At 35.3% G+C, this 23,854-nt stretch overlaps 2 protein-coding genes across 6 annotated transcripts; one reads left to right on the top strand and one right to left on the bottom strand.

Annotated features, from left to right (window-relative positions):
* Positions 1–389: 389 nt before the first annotated feature.
* On the top strand, positions 390–8,343 carry RECQ4A (DNA helicase (RECQl4A)). 4 transcript variants are annotated; one of them, XM_016341774.3, is made up of 26 exons: positions 390–585; positions 753–845; positions 940–1,113; positions 1,599–1,656; positions 1,822–2,112; positions 2,613–2,783; positions 2,869–2,999; positions 3,135–3,498; positions 3,579–3,710; positions 3,979–4,065; positions 4,157–4,284; positions 4,421–4,541; positions 4,621–4,772; positions 4,845–4,980; positions 5,203–5,326; positions 5,404–5,474; positions 5,637–5,705; positions 5,870–5,998; positions 6,117–6,275; positions 6,416–6,496; positions 6,614–6,775; positions 6,926–6,981; positions 7,194–7,326; positions 7,410–7,504; positions 7,636–7,713; positions 7,790–8,343. In XM_016341774.3, exons 2-26 carry the CDS (start codon positions 790–792, stop codon positions 8,157–8,159), a joined length of 3,528 nt encoding a protein of 1,175 aa, XP_016197260.1. In that variant the 5' UTR covers positions 390–585; positions 753–789; the 3' UTR covers positions 8,160–8,343. The 4 variants fall into 4 exon arrangements, 3 of the variants coding, with proteins under 3 accessions (XP_016197260.1, XP_088340191.1, XP_020976146.1); XM_088484065.1 differs by having other exon boundaries at positions 7,636–7,741; positions 7,874–8,343; XR_015880889.1 differs by having other exon boundaries at positions 512–585; positions 696–845; positions 7,420–7,504.
* Positions 8,344–9,435: 1,092 nt separating this feature from the next.
* On the bottom strand, positions 9,436–16,123 carry LOC107638474 (T-complex protein 11). Of its 2 annotated transcripts, none has more exons than XM_016341772.3 (11): positions 15,554–16,123; positions 14,746–14,870; positions 13,758–14,202; positions 13,516–13,625; positions 12,490–13,273; positions 11,769–12,224; positions 11,384–11,572; positions 11,063–11,287; positions 10,540–10,873; positions 10,266–10,449; positions 9,436–10,153 (listed from the first exon to the last, which is right to left on the bottom strand). In XM_016341772.3, the coding sequence occupies exons 1-11, from the start codon at positions 15,761–15,763 to the stop codon at positions 9,679–9,681; spliced, it is 3,537 nt and encodes a 1,178-aa protein (XP_016197258.1). In that variant the 5' UTR covers positions 15,764–16,123; the 3' UTR covers positions 9,436–9,678. The 2 variants fall into 2 exon arrangements, with proteins under 2 accessions (XP_016197258.1, XP_016197259.1); XM_016341773.3 differs by having other exon boundaries at positions 13,845–14,202.
* Positions 16,124–23,854: the final 7,731 nt, after the last annotated feature.

The raw sequence follows: 23,854 nt of genomic DNA, 5'->3' as shown, positions 1-23,854 counted from the left end.
GGGACCAAAATCATACGGAAGTGGCAGCAAAAGTGAAGACAGATGTGGATCGTGCACAACTTCTTCTTATTCTTCCCTTCCCCTTTATATGAACAAAAATACTCTTTTTTCTTATTTTATAATTTTTGTTATGGATAATTTAGCCTAAAATTTTAATATTGAAGTTAAAAAGAACGCTTTAAAACTTGATTTTAAATTTTAGAGACGATTTTGTATATAAAAAAAAAGTTAAAGACAAAAAAAATTTTCAGTCTATACTTTAGAGACTAAAATTAAAGTTAAATATATTTTGTATTAAAATGATACACATAAAAATAAGAATAAATAGGTATATTTTGTTTTAAAATAAATGTGTATTTATATTGAAATGAATTATGGATGTTCTTTTCTACTAGTACAAATGGATGTTTTAAAAATAATGAAATAGAAAATCCCGCCAACGCTGAACCGGCAGCGCGATCTCTTTCTCCCTTTCCCTTTTCCTCCGCCTGTGGCTGTTGCCGCTGGGATTCGCCGATCTCATCTCTTCAGTCGTCTCACAAACATCACTTGAGCTCAGCTTCATCACTTCCCCGCTTGCATTCGGTTCATTTCTCTTCTCAATCTCTCTCTCTCGCTTCTCTCTGTTCATTTCTAGGGTTTTCATATTCCACTCGCCCAAACCTGCATTACTAAACTTTATCTTTTCAATACAGAATGGTGTTTCTACTGCAATGACATTATCCTCTGTTATTTGTGTTTATGTCATTCAGCTTCGTGCTCTCCGTTTCCAGTTCTAATGATGTTCCAATGGACGCTCAACAAACTACCAACAGAATGTGTTCTATAACTCAAATGAAGCAATTGTAATTTCTACTTACTTTTCTCACCCTTTCAATATGCTTGATTCATCATTTTGTAGTTAGTCATTAACAATGTTTGAGTTTAAAACATTCACAGCCAATCAAATTCTGCGGGTGGTCTTCATTGTCAAGGTAAAAGGCCAAGTGTCAATTGGTCGCAACATGAAGAAGCACATCAAAACTTTTCCTGCCAGCTCAAGTTCTTGAGCTCCAATTTCCTATTCTCTTTGCCAACACAGAAGCCTCAAAATGGAGAACCAACGGATGGGAGGTAATCTTCTTGTTGCAAGAGACATTTTCCATCTTATTTTGGTACAGATATAATAACTTGATGTAATTTCTAGTTCTTAGACAACAGATCGTAGGATTTTACCTACAATAATTAGGAACGGAGGCTTCATTATATCTTATGTGAATGTGGATATACAGTTCTGCTTGGAGAGAGAGAGAGAGAGGGAGAGGGAGAGGGAGAGGGAGGGAGGGAGGGAGGGGGGGGGGAAGGGGTCGAAATTGCAAGATAAGGATTTTTGTCTGTCTGTCTATCATTTCATTTGCTTCAGTTCAGAGTTATTATCTTGGTATAAGTTGTTTTTCATCCACTTCTTAATCAACACAGACATAGTTTGGTGAATATTTCCCTGTTTCTTTCATCAGCTGTAACATTTCTATTACTATGGAACTTGGTAGATCACTGGACTGACGTCCAAATTTGACTACACTTTCAACTTGCTCTCTAACACCTTTTAATTCTTTCAGGTTTGTAATCAATCAGAATCCAAATATTCAGACTTCACAGAGGGCACAAGTTGAGAAGGTATAATTGTAATGAATGCTACGATAACATTAGCAGTCATTTCAGATTACTCGGACTGAACCTGGATTTGACTATCTTTTGTTTAGACTTAGAACCCATATACAGTTTTTGCATCTGATATTTATATAATTCAGCAGTGACATCTGTTCAAACAAATCTTGACAGGCTTGGCTTGCTCTTTCAAGTCTCCAGAATTCTAGCAGGAGCTATCCCCAACCTGGAAAAACTGTTCAAGTTACTCCTCGGCACCATGAAGACAGGCGAATGAACCCCTTACAAAGGACCCATGAGAACGATAAGCTTAAGCCTCCTGATGTTACCACAACTCCAATTGTTACTAATCATAATTCACAAGTTTTGGACAGTTCAGTGAACAAGCATATCAAGCATGCTGGCCAAATCAACGAGTCATCAACAGGCATGGTTGTTGACATTGATGATGATGACATACTTGAGGTAATATAGTAAGCCAGTCTAGTTGATCTAAACAAGTTTAATTATTATTATTTTCTAACAAAGCTTGTATGTCTAACAGTATGAAGTACCATTGTGTTTTGACATGGTTGATTTTTATTTTTTATTTTTGGCTATTGACAGGATTGATTTTAACTTGGTAGAAGGAAACAACTACAATATTGAATGTCTTACTAATGTTATTAATTGCATGTAAAGATTCAATTTGAGTTACTTTAACTGTCAACTACTTTACCAATGAATTTTATTTGATATAGTCTATACAATTTTTTTCTTTCCAAGTGGAAACCAGTTAGGAGGTTAGACAGTTCTAATGGTTTTGTGGTCCAGATTTTATTCTCTTTTGTAGGTGTTCTTGCTGCGTTGTTTCCTTTTCTTTCAGTGTTTTCCCCTCAGTCCATTAATTAAATTTATCTTTGCTGTTCCCCAACATATAGATGCTGAATTCTCACATCATTTATGTGCTGCTATGTTTGTCTTAGACCATTGATATTGATCAAATAGTGGAGAATTATCAGTCTTCTTCCACACCCAAACCTCCAATTTCCAAATTCCCTCCTATTACACCAACTGCAGATACAAATAATTTTGCTAGAGACGGGGGTAACTGTTTGCCACCAGAACTGTGTATAGATTGCAATCATGGTTACAAGGTATTAACTGGAAATTTTGTTCTTTAATGAGTATCTCATTTTTATTTGTCAGATCATTATGCCTAATCCTGAATGTTCCATGCAGTTAGGGCTTTGTCCTGAAGCAACAAGTCATTTGCAGGAATTTAAGGATAATCTGATTGCTATTTCTAATGAACTACTTGACAATGTTGACAACCTTACTTCTTTGCAGTTGGCAAAGCTTCGGCAAGATAGGTGTGACTTCCTCTCCCACTTGGGATTATTTCCTGCTTATGGCATTTTCCTTCTCAATATACAATAATGTATACAACATAAGGAAAATGCTCAAAACCTGTATCATTTGTAACTTGTTCTACTTGCTGATGCTAGGTCACAGCTGAATATGAAAATTCAGCAGCTTGAAAAATATATTCATTCCAATAATCTTGAGGACAGGAAAAAGTCAAATTTGTTTGCATCCACAGCACCTACATCATTTGTATATGAAACTCCTCAGCAGACTCTCCACAGTAATGCACCAAAGACATATGAATCTCAGGATTATGTGGGTAATGGGACATGTGGGTCATTGTTCCAGTCTCTTTCATTCTCTTGTGCCGATACATATGGCGTGTCATCAGGTCCAGTGTCGAGGGAAGCTTTCATCCCAAAGATTATTGAAGTAAATTACATTGAAGGTTCTGGAGACAAGCGCTGGAGCAGTAAGGATTTTCCTTGGACAAAACAGTTGGAGGTGTTTAACTGCTTCATTGCCTTTTCCCACTGCATATACCTTTATAGCTATCATCATTATAATTTTCCTTTTATGTTCAGGTTAATAATAAAAAAGTTTTTGGAAATCACTCATTCCGCCCCAATCAAAGAGAGATCATTAATGCCACAATGAGTGGATGTGATGTTTTTGTTTTGATGCCCACTGGTGGAGGAAAGAGTCTGACCTATCAGGTACTTACAATTTATCAAGTGACCTTTTGACTTATGGCTTTTTCAAGTAGACTGTGGATACCTTTTAATGATAGATTCTTTTTATAATTTTCAATTACAATGTAATTTATTTGGTACAGTGTCTATAACATATTGTATGACAAATATACAATATCACTTGTGTCAAATGGCTCAGTCAAAGTGATGCTATACAATATGAATTTCCCTTACTTTATATACTTCCATTTTGTTCTTATTAACTTACAACTTTAAATGGTCTTGTTTGCAGCTGCCAGCTCTTATCTGTCCTGGTATAACATTAGTAATTTCTCCCCTTGTGTCCCTTATTCAAGATCAAATTATGCATCTACTACAGGTACTGCTAATTTTCTATTAATGTATTCCGTTCTTCATTGTGTTTTTCTGATAGATATATGCTTACATTCTCCTTTTTACTTGCCATATAGGCAAATATATCCGCTGCTTACTTAAGTGCTAATATGGAATGGACTGAACAGCAAGAGATCTTTAGAGAACTTAATTCCGAATATTGTAATTATAAGTTGTTGTATGTAACACCAGAAAAGATTGCCAAGTGAGTGCCATTATGCTCTCCCACCCTCTTAAATTTATTTATTTTTTCTTGATAAGCAATATTGCTTTTTAATTGAGAAGCATATTTTTCATTTTCGATTTTCGATGAAGTTCTTTAGTTTTTAATGTGACTGCAGAAGTGACGCGCTTTTACGAAACTTGGAGAGTTTACATGCTCGAGAATTGCTTGCAAGAATTGTAATTGATGAGGCTCACTGTGTGAGCCAATGGGGGCATGATTTTAGACCAGATTATCAGGTTGGAGCTAATTATACCTTTCAAATTGATGTTGCATGATATATCATATAAATTTTAATCGATGTTGTGACTTGCGCAGGGACTTGGCATATTGAAACAGAAATTCCCAAATACTCCTGTTTTAGCTTTAACAGCTACTGCAACAGCTAGTGTCAAAGAGGACGTTGTGCAAGCATTAGGACTTGTTAACTGCATTGTTTTCCGGCAGAGTTTTAATCGCCCAAACTTAAGGTTTGTCAAATGGAGACCTACTTCTTACTAGACTTTGAAAGTATGAATCATTACTCATTTTGAATGTTGCAGGTATTCTGTCCTTCCCAAGACCAAAAAGTGTTTGGAAGATGTTGACAAATTCATTAGGGAAAACCATTTTGATGAGTGTGGCATTATATATTGCCTTTCTCGAATGGACTGTGAAAAGGTTGCTGAAAAGTTGCAGGTTGGTCATCTGACTGCACCTGTATTGTTGCTTCTCTTCCATTTTTCTTCTGTGTCATGCTTATTGTTTGTTTATTATTCTTTCTGGATGATGATGGTATGGCTACATGATAAACCATAATTGGACTCTTGTTTTATATTTTCTATAAACAAAGTAAAACTAGAAGTCAACATCTAGTTGAATTGTTTGCAAATACATTATCTAGTTATGTTCATTGTCCAGGAGTTTGGACATAAGTCTGCATTTTATCATGGTAACATGGATCCTGCTCAACGTGCCTTTGTTCAAAAGCAGTGGAGTAAAGATGAGATCAATATAATTTGTGCTACTGTGGCATTTGGAATGGGTAAAATATGCTTCTCAGATACTATTTATTGCATTGATTTGCTTGAGTAGAATCATAATTTAGAGTTAAAATTTCAGGTATTAACAAGCCTGATGTTCGCTTCGTAATCCATCATTCCCTTCCAAAATCTATTGAAGGTTATCATCAGGTATGGCAGATAGCGCAGACAATTAAAATATTATTTTGGCATAGTTTCTGAACTTCTGTTTCTGTTTGCTAACATGTTCAATTAAAATATTATTTTGGCATAGTTTCTGAACATTTGTTTCTGTTTGCTAACATGTCTTCTTGCTTTTCATTATCTTTCAAGGAATGTGGACGAGCTGGTAGAGATGGTCTACGTTCTTCCTGTATATTATATTACAGCTACAGTGATTATGTTAGTATCAGATAATTGAATAGTAAATTGTATGGAATTGGAAGATCATTCAGAATTTATATTAGTGGCAAGTTATTTGAAATAAGTAATAATTGATATCCAGATCTCCCCATTTTGTTGGTGTTTTCACTGCTGATATCTAGCTGTATATAATTTATTTATAGATTCGAGTTAAGCATATGATAAGTCAAGGAGCAATAGAGCAAAATTCAATGACATATGGATACAGTCGCTCAAATATGACAAATTCAGGAAGGATATTGGAAACAAACACTGAAAACCTTTTGCGAATGGTAATTCTTTCTTAAATGGGATAACAAAAGGCTGGTTGAAGTTTCTATATTGGCTGTTGCTATATTGTCACCCTTTTTATTGTTGATTTTACAATATGTTTTCCTTCAACTGTCTCAGGTCAGTTATTGTGAAAATGACGTTGATTGTAGGCGTCTTCTGCAGCTTGCTCATTTTGGGGAGAAGTTTGATTCTTCAACATGTCAGAAAACATGTGATAATTGTTTGAAGAACACAAGTTTTATTGAGAAAGATGTCACCGAGATTGCAAAGCAATTGGTTTGAAAGCATCTTATTTCTATAAAATATACTGTTTTCATCCTTCCAGTTTAAGGAATTATGTTAGTTTCAAACTTCCAATATTTGAGATAGAGACCGTAGTTCACTATTTCTCAGTTCGTTCGATTGCCTCTTTTTAGGTTGAACTGGTTAAGCTAACTGGGCAGAAGGTCTCATCATCACATATATTAGAAGTCTATCGTGGATCCTTAAGCCAGTTGGTATGCCACTAAGATAACTTGTTTTATTTCTCCTCTCTTCACTGTTACAAATATTTTCTTGCCCTATTTAGCCATTAAATATGTCCTCTAGTTATGTACTTTTAATGTTAAAATCAGGTCAAGAAACACCGTCATGATACTTTGAGCTTTCATGGTGCTGGGAAGCGTCTAGCTAAGGGTGAGGCTTCCCGAGTATTGCATCATCTTGTTGTAGAGGATTTTCTTGTGGAGGAGGTTAAAAAAAGTGATTTTTATGGATCAGTATCATCAATATTGAAGGTATTGAAAGAAATAGTCTATGTTTGAATCCTGCAATTTATTTTCAAAAGTTTCTTATGTGCTTGTTGTGCTTCTATAGCTGTTGTTGCAGCCTTCATAGTTAGACTTTAAATAATAGTAAGCTGTCCAATGGGTTGAATTGTTTTGCAGGTAAATGACCCCAAGGTCCGCAACCTGTTGCTCGGGGGCCAGAGAATTATACTGAGGTTTGCCGATCTCATGAAGCTATTTCTTGATTGAATCTGTTAGTCAGAATTTTGGGGGGTCCAATTCTGTTAGCGCTCAGATATTGTTAGCTTGATACATCGAAGTTACTTTGAATTCTTGTCTCAACCTTCTCTAGTCTCATTTTTAACATCTACAACACACTCTTTCTCAGTATTATATTCCTACTTAATAGCATCCTGAAATGTTGTAGGTTCCCATCGTCCATAAAAGCATCAAAATTAGCGAAGTATGAGTTCACTCCAGCTAAAGGATCTCTGACATCTGGAAAACAAAATAGTCATCAAATTGATACTCCTGCTCAGCCCCAAACTCAAGTTGACATGGTATATAATGGGTTTTCTTTATGGTTCTTTTTGTTCAATTTTCTAATCTGTCTTGAATTGTCTTTGATAGAACTTTATTTCAGAATCTTTCAGCAAAGTTATACTCAGCACTGCGGTTGCTGCGGGCAACTATTCTTGGTGAAGCTGGAGACGATGTCTTGGCTCACCACGTGTTCTGGTTAGTTATACAAGTTCTCTGTATGGAGCTCATTTAATCTTGTGCAGTAATGGATTATGAATAGTTTAATTCAATTGAAATTTTGTCTTTGAATGCTAAGCATCTGATGAGCTGCTGTTTCTGTTATATAGTAATTCTCTGTTGCAGCTGATGAGCAAGAAAGTACCAAGAACAAAGGAAGAACTCCTTGAACTCAATGGCATGAGCAAGTAAGTTCATTCTACGAATTAATCAAATGTACTGGTTAACTGAGTCGGCATTCACAGATGTTTCTGTTTAACACAGGGCCAAGGTAAGCAATTATGGTGATCAGATACTGGAAACCATCGAAAATACTATTAATGAGTATTACAAGTTGGATAAAAGCAGCAATGGCAGTGCTGATTCTGCAAAAAGGAGACGAGATGCAAATGGAGGCCTAGATAGAAATCTTGAGGATGATGATGAGTTGCCTAAAAGTACTGGTCGCTCAAAGAAAAGGACAGTGCAGAGAAATAATAAAAAGGCTGAGATATACCATTCTGAAGAGGAAGATAATTACTATGGATGTCTTGATGAGGACCTAGATTTTGACAATATAGAAAATGAAGCACTAAATAGAATAAACAGTAGGAATGCTAATGGAAGAGTACTGCCTCAATGGACACCATCTTGAAATTGTATTATTATTTATTAAGGGCTTTTTCTTGAACACTTGGTGGTTGGTGCCAACCTATAAATTAAGAGGAAATTGTATATAGCTCCTCACTCTGTCATGGCCATCAATTGTGTATTCTGGGACAACACGGCATTTTGAGTAATGCCGTTGACGAATTGTTAATATGTATTATTGGTCACAATTACAAATTGTCAATTTTATTTCTTCGGAATAGGCGGCCCTGTATCTTAAGTTAATTGATGAGGAATAAATTTAAGAGAAAGTCCTTATATTCTTTATTTACGACAAAACAATGGTGGAACAAACATATGCTGGTCTTATATAGTCAATTGCTTTTAATAATTATATTTATTTGGTAATTTTAATTGGTAGGCATTCTATTCAAGTGTATTATATTTGGTTATTTATGAATTTAGTTTTAATATTTAGTTATGCATTAATATATCGGCATCGCACTGAATGTTTATCTTTAAAAAGTGCTATAATTGAATGGTTGTAAAACCTATTTAAAGTTTTTATAAATACATGAGAGTATTGTCACGGCCTTAAGCACATTCTAACGGCCTTGTGTCGGTACTTAGATTTACTCAACCTCTTAAGATAAGATTAAGTTAGCCTAAACCTTAATATTTAGCAAGAAAGCTAAGAATACAAGAGAACCCAAGAGAAAAAAAGCTTTGGTAAAAAGAATATTTTATTACTCAAATATTTATTACAAATGACTTATATACCCAAATTCTAACTCTCATCTCCTATTTATAGTTATCCACCTCCTCAATGAATAAATAGAATTAAATCTAATCAACGATTCAGATTGATCATCTAGAACCTTCACTATAAATATCTATTCTACCACATTTCTCTAAATATTTTTAAATTATTCCATACTACTATTTATATTTCTATATACATCCACATTCTTCTAAGTTACTCTATGATCTTCTAAAATCTTTTAGAATTTTTTAAGATATTTCAGGACTTTTTAAGAATATTCTAGAACGTTCTGGAATTATCTAAAACACTCTCAGACATTCCAAAAAACTATACAAAGTTTACCCTTAGAGTTATTTACGTCGTTTTAGAGTCTAGACAAATTGACCATCGATTCTTCAGCATGGCCGTTGGCTGCTGATAGTTTCATTCAAATCATATACAAATGCCTCCTCTCTCGATCAATTGTCATAAACTAGGGAGTTTGCCGTGCCCTTTCGGGTGAAATACAACTAGTTCATTATATAGACAATATTCCACCACAGGAATAGAACTTCCGAAATCAACAAATACCAGTAATTAAAATCTAGACCATAGATACATACCTATTTACATATCTGTTCATTACATTCAAAAGAATTCACTACAAACAATCACTTATCTTTACAGCAACCTAGGATAAACAGCTGACAACATTTTTCTTTTCCCGGTCATGCAGCTGACAACTTTTAACACACTGATATATATACAAATGTGTGTGTCTATAATTATTATTATTAGTGTTATTTTTGTACTTAAATTACATTCACATGCTATCAGTCAAATGCTTGTACCAAGGTCCATGAACACTAACTGATATGTTGGCTGCCACAATCAAAACACCGGCAGCTTCCACTACTTTGTCAGTCAGAACACAAGCCCCAACCTTGAGGAGGGCCAGCTCTGCTAATTTTCTGCCGCATGGTCCGCTTCCGCCAAGCACAGTACCACGCAGTGCTGAATAGACAGCATTGAACACCCTCTCAAACACAGCATCCCCAGCTTGGAGGCTCTTGCCTAGCATCCTCCCAGCAACCACCTTCCTTGACTCAAGTTTTCCAGCATCTTCCTCACCTGTGCCCAAGTTGCATATCACTTCTACAAGATCTTTAACATCAGCATCCTCAACGCTGTCGACGAGGTCAACAAGTCTTTCAGCACATTTAGTTACAATGTTCTCCATATCTGTAGAGCTAGATACTGCTTTTTCACTCAGAAGAATCTGGCGACATATAAGAATGCTGCAGTTTCCAAAATAAGATATTGGTAAATATACATACATACCATTGAAAATCAGACACGTTACACAACACTATCTCCAGCATTAATTCAGTTAACTTTAAACAAAATTACCTTGTAGATATCACAATAATCTTCTGAATTTGAGCCTGAACGGATCTCAGCCTCGACAAGTTAAGAGATAAGGTCTCCGGTAGATCATCTTGTTTCAAACCAGATATTCCGCTAACTAATTTTAGCAAACCAAGCTTCACAACTAGATCAACTGGTTCTCCTTGGCATTCAGGCTGCTGGTTACCTGATCAAATCAAATCAAATTATATTCAAGCGGCAACCATAAATAGGCATCAGTGAAATTAGAGGTAGAGAAGATTTCTCAACATTGTACCTGTAGCATTAACATCAGGAGAGGATGCTGTTTGACTACCAGTTGTTTTAAGCATAATATTTCCCCCAGTTCTGAGTGTAGTGGGAGGAAGACTAATTTGGTAAGAATTATTACCCAACGCTGAACAGAAACCCACATGTTCATCCCACTCCCGATCTTTGCAATTCCAAACAGATGAAAGCCATCTAACTGTTGATGGCAAAGAGGTATTGGCTGCAGATGGAGATCCATATTTGTTACTGAAGGCATTTCTAAGGTAGTCCAGACCAGCAGGCCCCTTAATCAAAGGCTCCATCAGTTTTATACGTGCTTTGCTTATCTCTTTCTTAAGAATCTGTCATAAAAACATTTAATATATCACAATATAAAACAAATATTTACAAGCTAGAAAGCATCCATGCTGGTGCAGTTTCTCCTTTTGTTTGAGCTCAAGCTGCTCAAATGTGTCTCTATAACTACTCCTCACGCTAGTAACAATAAATTCATTGAAGGAAATAAGTAGAGGAAAGATAGGCAAACACACCTGAATCTGTTCAAGGACAAATCGCAAACCCTTGATCAAGGCTATAACACAATTGTTTGCCTCATCCCTTGATCGACATATTTCTCTCAACTCAGAAAATAATTTCTGGTGTGTAGCCTTCATTATCTCCTCATTGGCTGGGGACGAGAGCTTTCGTAAGTTGGATAGCGAAAACTCGAGGATTTGTCCAAGGTAATCAATATCCAGGTTACCTGATGTAAGCACCTTGAGATACACAAAAAGATATATCAGAAAATGAGAAGTAAATTAAATGTTAGATATGTCAATGCCACATTTAATAGCATCACATGCTGCTGCTACCTGAGAAAGAATTTCTAAATCAATTGCTGCAAAAATATCTTCCTTCCAGCTTTGTGGAGCAATGTCACAAATCTCATCCCTAACCTCTCCCACAAGCTGCACAATCCGATCATAATTGGGCTCTTCCTGCTTAACAGACTCCATGATACCATCCCAAAAGGCCTTCTCCATTGTCTCTTTTATTTTCCCCTACATTAATTAAAAAATGTTTCAATCGATAATCAGAATTTTATGTATGTCATCAGTTGAAAGCAATTTTAATAAATTATATTTTGAAAAAAAAAATCAAATAATGGATTTTAGATTAGAGAATTTAATTTTGAAGACTTCTAAAGCACCAACCAAAATGACCCAACAATGCAACATGACAAAAAGATGCACTGACCTCAATGTTATTCTGAATGTGATCAGAGACGTCAAAGCCATCAGCAAAGCTACGGTGACTCTCATGAAGAAATTCATTTACAATAATTTCATTCTCTGTTATTGACATTGCAGATGACAGAGAGTCCATCTGACTGACTGAATTGGTTCTAGGTGCTGAGAAGCTTGCCCCTCCAAGGGATGTGTCACTCTCCTTGAAAAGAGAGCGAACTACTCGGCTATGCCTGTTATTACTCACATCTGAAGTATTTCTTTCACTTGAGCTAGCGACAGTAGAAAGAGGTGTTGGGCTTTGAGATATTGGTTGAGTTATTCCGGACCTCACTTGCTTTCCGTTGTCTTTCACTCTGAAGTATCTAGATCGTGTTTGAGACAATGCAGATTCCATACGTTCAACCCCAGCATCTCCACTCAGGTGCTGCACCTTTTCTCTCAAAAGCTTTTGATCTTCGGTGACCTATTGCAATAAATAAGAAAACAATCAAAGGAAGAAAACCGGATCTTGAAAGATCATCCAAATGACTAATGAGCAAGCAAAATGTGTGTAAAATTTATTCAACAAAATAAGCAATCTCCGTACACATCTGACAATATTTCACTGCCGCATTCAGTATCCAGAGTCATTAATGCTCCTTGTTAATATTACCAGAAGTTCACCAAAATCACCATTCAGCAAACATTCAAAAAAGAAAACTCGCAACTAGAACAAGATGGAGAATTACCTGATGCCGAACAGCTTTCATATCATGGCTAAGTTGCACACCATCACCATCTGACGTTAACTTACAAGTTTGAATCATAGAAGCCTCAAGCTGGCATGCAGCTCTTACCAAATCCTCCTCAAGTGATTGAGCATCCCTAACCTTCCAGACGACAAAACAATTCAAGTACGAGCACCATGCTTTATCAAAAGAGGCAAGCTGAGATCGGAAGGTGCAGCGCTTTATAACTGCTGTGTCAGTCTCTTCATCAGAACTCTGTATGGGTCCATCTAGTATAATCTTAACCAGCAGCTCAAACTTCCGAATGAACTCTTGTGCAGACTTGGCCAATGCAATCTCACGTTCTCCCATTCCACTGAAGACGGCATCTGGATGACCCAATATCATGTAAGCACAAAGAACAATTCTCACTGGATACCTTGATAACCTAGTTAAACTCTTGTTCGACTCCTTGACTGAATCTATTTTCTTTGCCTCCCTGTTTCTCACAGAACTCCTGGGTGTAGGCCTTTTCTTAGGGGTAGCAACACGCTTGAGAAGGTGATCAATGTTATCCAAGCTCAAAAAACGATTCACAGGAGAAACCATTGTGGACACTCTGAGGCGGCTTTCAATCCGATCAAGTAAAGTTTTGACAGTTTGAAGCGTAGAAGATGATTCAATCAGAAGAGCAAGCTGTTCAAAAGGCATTGACTTGACAGATTTCTCATTGATCCCCAACGAGTCATAAGCTGTTGCCAGGGCAAAGGTTGTTCTCTTCTGTCTTAGGAACCTCCTCCAGCACCTTAAAGAAGAAGCAAATAAATGACATACGTTAGGTGAAGTCCCACATACTGTCAGGCTTAAAAAATCCAATATTCATTGTACTTCGGCTTTAAGAAGGGTGTAAAATTCAATCCAACAGATAAACAGAACTTCAAGTACATAATTCCTATGAGAACACATAATAGCTTTGAGCACAGACCTCCTCTAAAGTGACTACAACCAAGTAAAGAAGTGGAAACAGAAATATTGAATGAGGATAACCTTGCTAGTTTTTTGGAAAGATATTCTGCTTGTTGTGGCATTCTACCCCAGTTCTCTCGTCCATAACCCCTTCCCCTATGCCTGAGAAATTCAGCTCTTTGTTTTCTTGCCTGATCAGTATAAATTCAGAAGCTTAGTCTTAGTCATAAAACAAGCACTAATAAAGACAAGAACAAGTGAGAGTTTTGAGATGGAGAATGAAAGAGATAGAAAAACAACAGCTTCAAAAGTCATCATGGTACCCTTTGTAATCGATTTTCCAACTCATCCTTCTTTTTCCTTCTCTCAATCTCACGCTGGTGGGATACAGACTTTGCCACATGTCTAACCTGAGAGACTCGAGCATGTGCTTTTTTCTTCTCAGCTTCCAACAATCCAAGTCGTTTTGTTTCAGCAGCAGCTCGTTTTTGGTGAATTGCTGCACGCACACACTCCTTATATTTGTTCTCTCTAGCCATCCTTCTCATCAATGACTGAGAAGACCTTTCTCTAAGAGACGCCCTTCTCTGTCTGTGAGCCTTGAGGATACGCATCCTATTAGCCTCTGCCTGCTGAACACGTGATTCAACTTTTGTCCCAAGTTTAGCGCGTTCACTCTCATAGCGGATTTTAACTCCAGTTTTTGCTGCTTGGCGTAATTCATCTAGCCTTGCTAGGCGCATTTGGGCCTTTGTCAAAATGCTCAACCTGTAAGGGAAAGCAGTAAATTATGTTAATTAAGTCAAATAATATTATTGGAAAAAAAAAATTATTCTGCATTAAAACCAATTTGAAATCACCGAGTGCAGACACAAATTTTAGAACTCAAATAAATTCACTTATCAACAGAACAAAAAGTCTAAGAATCTTATATTAAATGTGACCATGTCATTTTAAATATCTAACTATTCATGAGTACAATAGTTATAGGAAAAACTTTCGAGAACTATATTATATTACATTGAAGATGTGTGTGAAAAAGTTCCTCATCTCTAACTCAGAAAACTAGCATTGACCGAGTTCTTGAGGAGTAAACTTCTCTGGAAAAAATGATATATAGATTGAAAAACAATTTGAGTAATTAGTTATTATACAAAATAATTGGCAAGGACAACATAGAAAAAAATGAGCTGGCCTCCAACTAGGATAGCAAAAATAACCGTTCTTACAATACTTAAAATCACAGCGCTACAACTAATTGAACTTAAAGTTTAGAATAGACTCAAAATAATTGAACATAAGCAACCCCACCTCTTCTGTTCAGCAGCCTGCAGCTTTGCTTCCAGTCGCTGACCAAGATCTTCATCCTGAGATGAACACCGTGAGGGGCTTCTTGGCTTTGCACGTGCCTTGCTTGAGAGCTTCTCATAGTATTTCTGCAGTCAAGAAAATTTAAATAAATAGAGAGACCCAGGAAACATATAAAAAGGGAGAGGGGGGTTTTAAAAATTGAAAAACATATAAAGAGAAGAATCAGTAACTATTTAAACCATGAAATGGAGAAACCATATATGCTACATACTAAAGCATATTCCAACCAATTCAAAAAGCGATCAGTTAAATGCTTGCAATTCGTATAACTAACCAACACGAAAGTTATCACAGAAAGACAGAGCCATGTGCAAAGGTACCACCAAGGAGTGCGAATCAAAATTCGAACAGAATAAAAAACACCCTCCTGCTCTCTTACCTACCATATAAAAGTCTTGTAAACAAAGCAAGGAAGTGGAAGAAACCAACCAAAATCATGACGTAATTAATCAAAATAATTTCTTGAAACCGATGAAAAAAAAAAGAAAAAAACTGGGATTATGTAACGCCAGAAGAAAAACAATTTGCCAATAGAGATTAGCAGATAGTAATCTCAGTAAAAGTTTCATGTTTCTTCCTGAAACCGGCTTTAAAAAAGAAAGAGAGAAAAAATTACACGTGGTGATATTTACGGCAAGAAAATAGAAACGCCTAAACAGGGAAAAGAAAAAATCACTTCGATTTTAAGTCCCTAAACTTTCTCACCAACTAACAAAATACTGTTTAAGAAATGGAATCGTAAAGACACCTGTCTACGGAGATCAGCGTCGCGAAGCTTGGCTTCGATTTCCTCCACCGTGCTCGGAGACTTGCACTCCGTGTCGAGGAGCCTTCGCCTCAGCCTCTTCGGCAACCTCGTCGGCGACGAGAAAGAATCTTCATCACCGGTCGGAAATTCCATCGCAATTCCTCCGCCGCCGCCGACTCTCCCCTCCGGCAACTCCACTCCGGCAGCCATCTCTGGGAAACACGACGACGCAGAAACCGATCAAACCCTTAGTACGACGGCGATGAAGGCAAGGCAACGACGTCGTACTGTACGAAACGCACCACACAGAAGATAGGAACGGTGAATTCAATTAAAGATCACAACGAAGAACCGATTCAATTATATATATCCACGTAAAAATTCAGAGGAAATAACAGTAACAACGGAAAATTCAAAACGATTCAAACGGGAAACGTTGCGCCGAGTGGACTCAGCTTCGAGGAGCTTCGTTTTTTTGGTTTGGGAGTTTTTAGAGAGAGAAAGTTGAGAAATAAAGAGAGTTCCTTTTTCATAAATGAAAATGTGAAGGCCGTGTTTGGGTTTATAATGTGAATGGGTTTACGTGACGTGTTTTTGTATCTAACTCTTAATCAGCAGGATTAAAAGGGTATTAGCCACGTCAGCATGGCCCCTCAACGGCACTCTTCCTTTTGCTTTTTTCGGACTTAAATGCCCCTCGTTCATATCCTTTTTGACTATATTGCCCCTATCTTATCGGCCACCTTCTCCATTTGACAATTGACATATTTCCCCTTTTCCTCCTTTCTAGTTGAAATTCAGATTGAGGACTAAAACTGAATATTGCACTCGCTAATCTATTTATCTATTTATTATCTAAAAGAAGAGTTGTAAAACAGCAACACCATACACCAGACTCTAAAGCTTTGTTTGGATGTAGAAAAGAAAATTAAAAAAAAAAAGGAAAGAAAATAAAAAAAAAATAGAAAGAAAAATAAAGTTATTTATATGTTGTTTGGATGAAAAAAAAATAAAAAGAAAATTTTCTTTTGTTTGGATTGAAAAAAAAGTAAAAAAAAAAGAAAATTATAATAATAAAAAATTACATTAATATCTTTATAATAAAATAAAATATAAATATTTTTATTTATTTATGTTTTATTGTATTTTATAAATATTATAAAATATTATAATTTTATAAATTATTTATCTAATACATATATAATATTTAAATGTGAATTTCTATTATAATAATATATTAAAACTATTAAAACTAAATTTATATTGATAATTATTAATAATAATAGAATTAGGGGTAATATTGTAAATACATTAAAGATAATATTTTTCTTCTTGTTTTCTTGCTTGTAATGGATGAAAAATTTTTTTGGTAGAATCCATACCAAAATTTTCTTTCCTTTCCATTTTCATTGGCATCCAGACAAAGAAAAATTAAATTTTTCACTCATTTTTCTTTCCTCCAATTTTTCCCTAAATCAAACATAGTGTAATACCTATCCATCTTTCAACTAGTTTTCACTTTTCTCCAATCGACACCTGTCTTTATTATTATGGAAATTACAATCCTATCCTATATATAGATTGATTATTACAAATCCTTTTTTTTTACTGTTGCAAGTTCCTCTTTTTTTTTTTTGGATGGCACAAATATAGGAGTGGGCTCAACAATCTTCAACGTCGGCAAAAACTTTTACTTGGTGGAAGATTCTTAAGGGAGTCGTTTGTCTAATGGGTTATAGAAAAGTGAAGAAAAACCCAAATCAGCTCCTGACAATTACTTCGAAAGACAATGAGACCCCTGAAAAAAAAAAACCTCAATCCGGTCCCTGACAAAAAAAAAATTTCAATCCAGCCCCTGACAATTACTTCAAAAGGACAACGAGGCCCCTGTGCCAAAAAAAAATCAATGTTATTTTTTTGGCACAGGAGCTAATCAGTCCCAAAAAAAATTATCAGGAGCCGGATTGAGTGTTTTTTTTTCTTGGGGGCCTCATTGTCCTTTCGAGATAATTGTCAGGGGCCGGATGGAATATTCACTCATAGAAAGTGAATGGAGCAGCAATCCTAAAACTACCATTTAATAGAAGAAAGCAAAAATGCTAGTTTTTGATTAAATGATTAGGATAAACAATGAATTAAAAAGTCATTGTGTCTGATAGAAAAAAAGAAAAAGAGGCAACAATATTTTTTGAAATTTTAAGGTACTCCTTTTATTCATTATGCTTAGCGCATGTTAGAGCATTAGCAATCCCAAAACGATGGGATTAACCACTGATAGTTTGCTCTGATTGGTTGATTGGGCTTAATCCCAGTACACAACATGTTTTAGTCGATTGAAAAATTTAGTACGTTAGTTTAAACGATGATATAATTTTGACGCTACTTTGTGAAATTTAAAACCAGTATAACAACTTTTTCTATGACATAGTCTTTATATATTGGAAGCTGGTATCCCACCATCCACATAGCTTAGATTACTTCATGTCCTCCGTATGGCTCTAACAAATGTTTTTACTCAAAAGATTGATTGTGTTGTAGACATCAATGCAACGAAACTGACTTGGAATTTGGTTGTTGGAGTTGTTCGTTTGTACGAGATTCCTAGCTCATGGAATCCCACTGATGTATGTAGCTTAAAGTTGGTGCTCCAGGATGAAATGGTATGTATCCAACTATTCATTTTAAGAATGATCATATTTATTTGTGGAGTTTATGCATGTTAATTTGTGTGTGTTTGTGTGTGTGCCTGTTTAGGATGATCATATACATTACTCCATTCCGAAGGCAAATGTGGTGGTCTTTAAGACAGATGTTCGTGAATTTAGAATATACTCAATGAGAAATTTCATTGTTCAGTCAAATTTGAAAAGTGTAAGGACAACTGCACACAAGTGTCAATTTGAACATCCTCCTAGGTAATATATTGATCAAATGATTCATAAATCATTTGGCAGTTTATTTGGTTTTGTTATTTTGTTTGTGGATAACTGATGCTGTCTTTGTTGGTTTTTATTTTCATTGTGGTATAGATTGCATTGGTCATGTTGTTGGAAAGGAGGATGTTAGACCAATGATTACAAAATCAGGTCAAGAAAGCAAATGCATGGCACTATACCTGGAGGATCTTCAGTAAGTCATTTGGCTGGCTTCATTGGTGTATCATTAAGTAGTTGTTTCAGTTGTGGCTATTCTTATTGTTGTATGTTTTACAATATCGTAGGAAAAACAAGATCAAATGCACTATATTTGGTAAAATGATTGGCAAGTTAACTCCGTTTGTCAATAAGAATAATGGTGAGCCACTGATTTTGGTCGCTCAACTCTTCAAGCCAAATCATTACCTCAATCAGATTAATGTTAAGAATAGTCTTTATGCCTCAAGAGTATTCCTGAACCCTGATTTCCCTGATGTTATTGCATTCAAGAATCAGTATGTAAACACTGAACGTTAAGTTACTTTTGGGGAAAAGATTGTATATCTGTTTAGGCACAGCTGTATATTAGTGACAACGTTTTTTTTTTCTTTTTATCAGATTACTTCGAGTTAGCCTATTGAAAGAAGGTGACATTGGCTCACAACGAATTAATCATATAGAGATCCAACCTCAATATTCAGTGAGTGATGAGCTTTCGGGAGGTTCCTTTCCAATCAATACAATTGAAGAAGTTTTGAACATGACTTATGTGAGTTCATTTCCCACCTTTTTATATTAACACTAATTTCGTTGCATTGCCTTTAAATGTCATTAAGATGAGAGTCCATGTTGTTGCAGGAAGGCTCCATTTGAGTTTTAGCCACTATAGTGTCTATTGATGTTGGCACCCGCAATTGATATTATGTCTCGTGTAAGAGTTGTCCTAGAAAAGTTGTGGAGAATTGTCAAAAAGTGGGATTTAATGCTCCGTTGAGGTAACAGTTTCTTTGTTATGAATTTTATTCCACCTCTTAACAGTAAACTTCTTTATGTGACCATGTTTTTTACGTTTAATGCTAAAATGTCAAATTTGTCACTGTTGATTTTGGAACACCTTGGGGATTACAAATAACACATCACTTCTTAGAGAAAATGAAGTTTCACTTATTATGGTGATCCCATGCCAAAAAGTTCAGTTAGGTTTTACTAAATGTGAAGCAATGTAGTGTAATTAAAAAGGACGTGTAATTTGTTGTCATGTTATTATTTTGTTACAAGTTGTATTCTATTTTTAAGGAAAAACACTAGATAAAACTCAGGGTATACCATATAAATATACCCTAAAAGTTGTGGAGAATAAGGGTTGATATTTCTGTGATCATTGTCAAAAAGTGGGATTTAATGCTCCATTGAGGTAACAGTTTCTTTGTGATGAATTTTTTGCAACCTTTTAACAGCAAAATGTGACCATGTTTTCTGCGTTCAATGCTAAAATCTCAATTTTCTAAATGTTGATTTGTTACACCTTGCTGATTACAAATAACACATCAGTTTTTGGAGCAAATGAAGTTTCACTCATTAGGGTGATCTTATAGCAAAAAGTCCAGTTGGGTTTTACTAAATGTGAAGCAATGAGATGTAATTAGAAAGGGTGTGTAATTTGTGGTGATGTTATTACTTGTTATAGAGTTCTATTCTATTTTTAAGGAAAAACACTAAATGGCCAAAACTCTGGGTATACCATATAAATAAAAGCGGTGTGTTTATACTTTTATCTAAATTTCACACATAATTATAAACATGAGTTAGTCTACTTAACTAATTCTATTTTGAGAAAAAAAACTAAATGGATAAACTCAAGGTATACTACATGAGTAATAAGGGTATTTGACTTAGGTCACTATTTAGCGCTTTGTATTCTTACTGATAATAGAACTTGAATAAGTTTGCCTCTAATTGAATTCTTTTGTCTATTTCAAATAAATCACGTGACCAATTAAGGTATACACATATTCTTTCAAAGTGTGTTTCCTTGGCTGTTGGAATGGAGTAAATTCTCTAAATGTAACCTCTGTTAACGCGTTAATTTCAAGAATTATTTACACTATAAGTTTCGTATCCATACTTATCTCTCCCCTGAACACTTTTAATTCTGTTTGGTTTCTTTTTCCTCAGGTATCGACTTAATGTTGTAGTCACGGATGGGACTGGATGCATTAATATAATGCTTTGGAATCAAGAGGCAAAAATCATTCTTGAAAAATCTGCTAATGACATAAGGGATATAATGGTAAACTATTATGCATTTTACGGAGTGTACTTGGTTATTTATCAATATTAGGACTGTCGGTGTGTTAACCAACTAATGAAGCCTTTTTTCATGTGCAGAAAGATGCTAATGAGAATGCCTGCCTAAAAGCTTTTGAACCTATAATTGATAGGAAGTTCCTTTTTAAATTGTCTATTTCACACAAAAATTTGACCTCTGTTGACCAAGCTTATAATGCTGTTAAGATTAGTGATGACGAGACACTGATTGGTCTCTATTCATCCCACAGTTCTTCCATAGATATTGGAATTCGTATTTAAATTATGACTCATTATTAAACTGCCTATTGCAGTTTCCATATTCTTAAAGGGTGTATTCGTAATTAAATTTAGAATTCATGTGGTGCAGGGTGTTGAACAAGGCCTTTCAAACGTAGTGCCTATAATTGGAAATAATGACCTCGACTCAGATGGGAATGGAGCTGCAATTGTTTCTCTATCAAAGGTCAGGATTCCATTAGATATTCTTTGTCGCTCATGTTGCATTGTAGAACCCAATAATTGATATTACAAATTCTGTTGCACTCATGCAGGATTCTGGCACTGAGAGCATCTTTGAGAGCGACTTAGATACTCCTAGTAAATGTGTTATAGTAGATTCTACTCCAAGCTTGGGTGTTAGTGGACTTACCAATCCGGAAGGCCAGGGTTCAGTAACAAGACTTTCAGTCGTGGTTCTACCAAGAGGAAAATTGAGTGATTCATTAAATTTAGGATATGTAATGTGATTGTACACATTTGTTGGTTGTAGTTTAGTTGCTATGGGTACTTACCCTTATCAAACTTGGTAGTATCAACTTATGTACACTAGACAAGCGCATTGTTTTACCTGCAACATTCACAGGGGGACCACATTATATGATTCAGAATTACCAAGATGCAATGGCAATTTGTAGGTCAATTAGTTATCCAGATTTATTTATAAGAGTAACATGCAACCCCCAATGGGAAGAATTGAAACGTTATTGTAAGAAAAATAATTTAAAACCTGAAGATAGACCAGATATGGTTTGCAGATTATTCAAGAGAAAGTTTGACATACTCATCAAAGATATCCAAAAAATAGAATTTTTGGTACATCAAGGCAGGTAATACTCCAAACCCGCACTTTCGTGGGAAAATGTTAACTATTTCAATCCATTATAATACAATCATACTTAATGCATATCTATTATTGCAGTTATATATACTATTGAGTTCCAAAAGCATGGATTACTGCACGCACATATACTACAATTTCTTGCGCAATAGCATAAATTCCCTAGTCCTGACGACATAGACAACATTATCTCAGCAGAAATTCCAGATAAAAATCTGGATCCAAAATACTATTAGGCAGTTAAGGCTTTAATGATGCATGGACCCTATGAAATTGCAAACAAAAAATCACCTTGCATGGAGAATGGTGTTTGCACCCGACATTTCCCTAAAAACTTTGTAGAGTTTACCACCATCAATCAAAATGGATATCCACTTTATGGACATCGAAATGACGGTCATACAATTGAAATTTCAAGTATTCATTTGGATAATCGGTATGTTGTGCCACATAATAAGTTCTTATTAGTGAATTATGGTGCTCATATCAATGTTGAATGGTGCAATCAATCAAGATCGATGAAGTATATTTTTAAGTATGTTAATAAGGAAAGTGATCGAGTCACGGCTTTTTTTGTTCAACTTCAACGCTTCCCAATTCTAATTCAATCATAGATGAAGTGAAAATGTACTATGATTGTCGGTATATCTCTCCATGTGAATCTGCTTGAAAAATATTTGCATTTGATATTCACTATAGAAGACCTTCAGTTGAATGGTTAAGCTTTCACTTGCTCGATGAACAACCAGTTATCTTTAAAAATCAAGACAATTTGCAAAGAACGGTTGAGAAAGCAACAATTAAATAATCCATGTTCATAGCTTGGTTTCAAGCAAACACAGAATATGAGGCAGCTAGACAATTAAATTATAACAATTTTCTGATTGAATTTGTTTGGAAACGCAGCCTTAGAATATGGGAGCCTAGGAAAACAAACAATGTTATTGGTAGATTATTCTTTGTCCCTCCATCTGCAGGTGAATTATATTATTTAAGAATGTTAATCAACATTGTTAAAGGGCCAAGAAGCTACAAAGAACTTTGGTCTTTCAATGGTGTTGTTTATCCTACATTCAGAGATGCATGTTACGTGTGTGGGTTACTTGATGATGATCAAGAATATATTGATGCTATTGAAGAAGCAAGTCACTAGGGTTATGGATATTATCTGAGAAAGTTGTTTGCAACTCTTTTGTGGTCAAATTCAATTATTCAACCTGAAGTAGTTTGGCAGAAATGTTGGACTTTACTTTCAGATGGGATATTACATAATCATATAACTATGTTCAATTTACCAGGTTTAAACTTATTCATTAATATCTACATTTATTTTGCTAAAACTTTCTTCATCAAATGTCCACATGATATAATTTATTATGTTGATATTAATATCAAAATTGTTGAAACTTTTTAGCAAATATAAATGTCACAATGTACAATTAAATGTCTTAAGGTGTTTTTATTCTTAGTTTTCTAATACTCATTTTCAATTTTAATTGCAGATTTAGTTTTATCAAATGATGAATTATCAGAGCTTACTCTAATAGAGATTGAACAAATACTTAACAGCAATGGCAAAACACTTCGAGAATATGCAACAATGCCATTTCCCAACATGGATAACACTCACAATATGAGACGTGGCTCTTTGCAAAACAAATTAATATTGGATGAACTCTGCTATGAATCTATGATCGAGTTATGTTGGCTGAGCAACACGAGCAATTTTTATCACAAATAACAACAGAATAAAAATATGTATATGACTAAATACTTCAAGCCGTCAATTCAGATTGCAGTAAATTTTTCTTTTTATATGAGTACGGAGGTACAGGAAAGGCTTTCGTTTGGAATATTGTCTCAGCTGCTCTTAGATCAAAGGGACAAATTGTCTTAACAGTTGCTTCAAGTGGAATAGCTTCACTCTTGCTACCTGGAGGAAGAACAACTCATTCCAGG

This window comes from Arachis ipaensis, chromosome B4 (genome assembly GCF_059453495.1).
Source record: "Arachis ipaensis isolate K30076 ecotype BB chromosome B4, ASM5945349v1, whole genome shotgun sequence".
NCBI lineage: Eukaryota > Viridiplantae > Streptophyta > Magnoliopsida > Fabales > Fabaceae > Arachis > Arachis ipaensis.
This window is presented reverse-complemented; position numbering and strand designations above follow the sequence as displayed.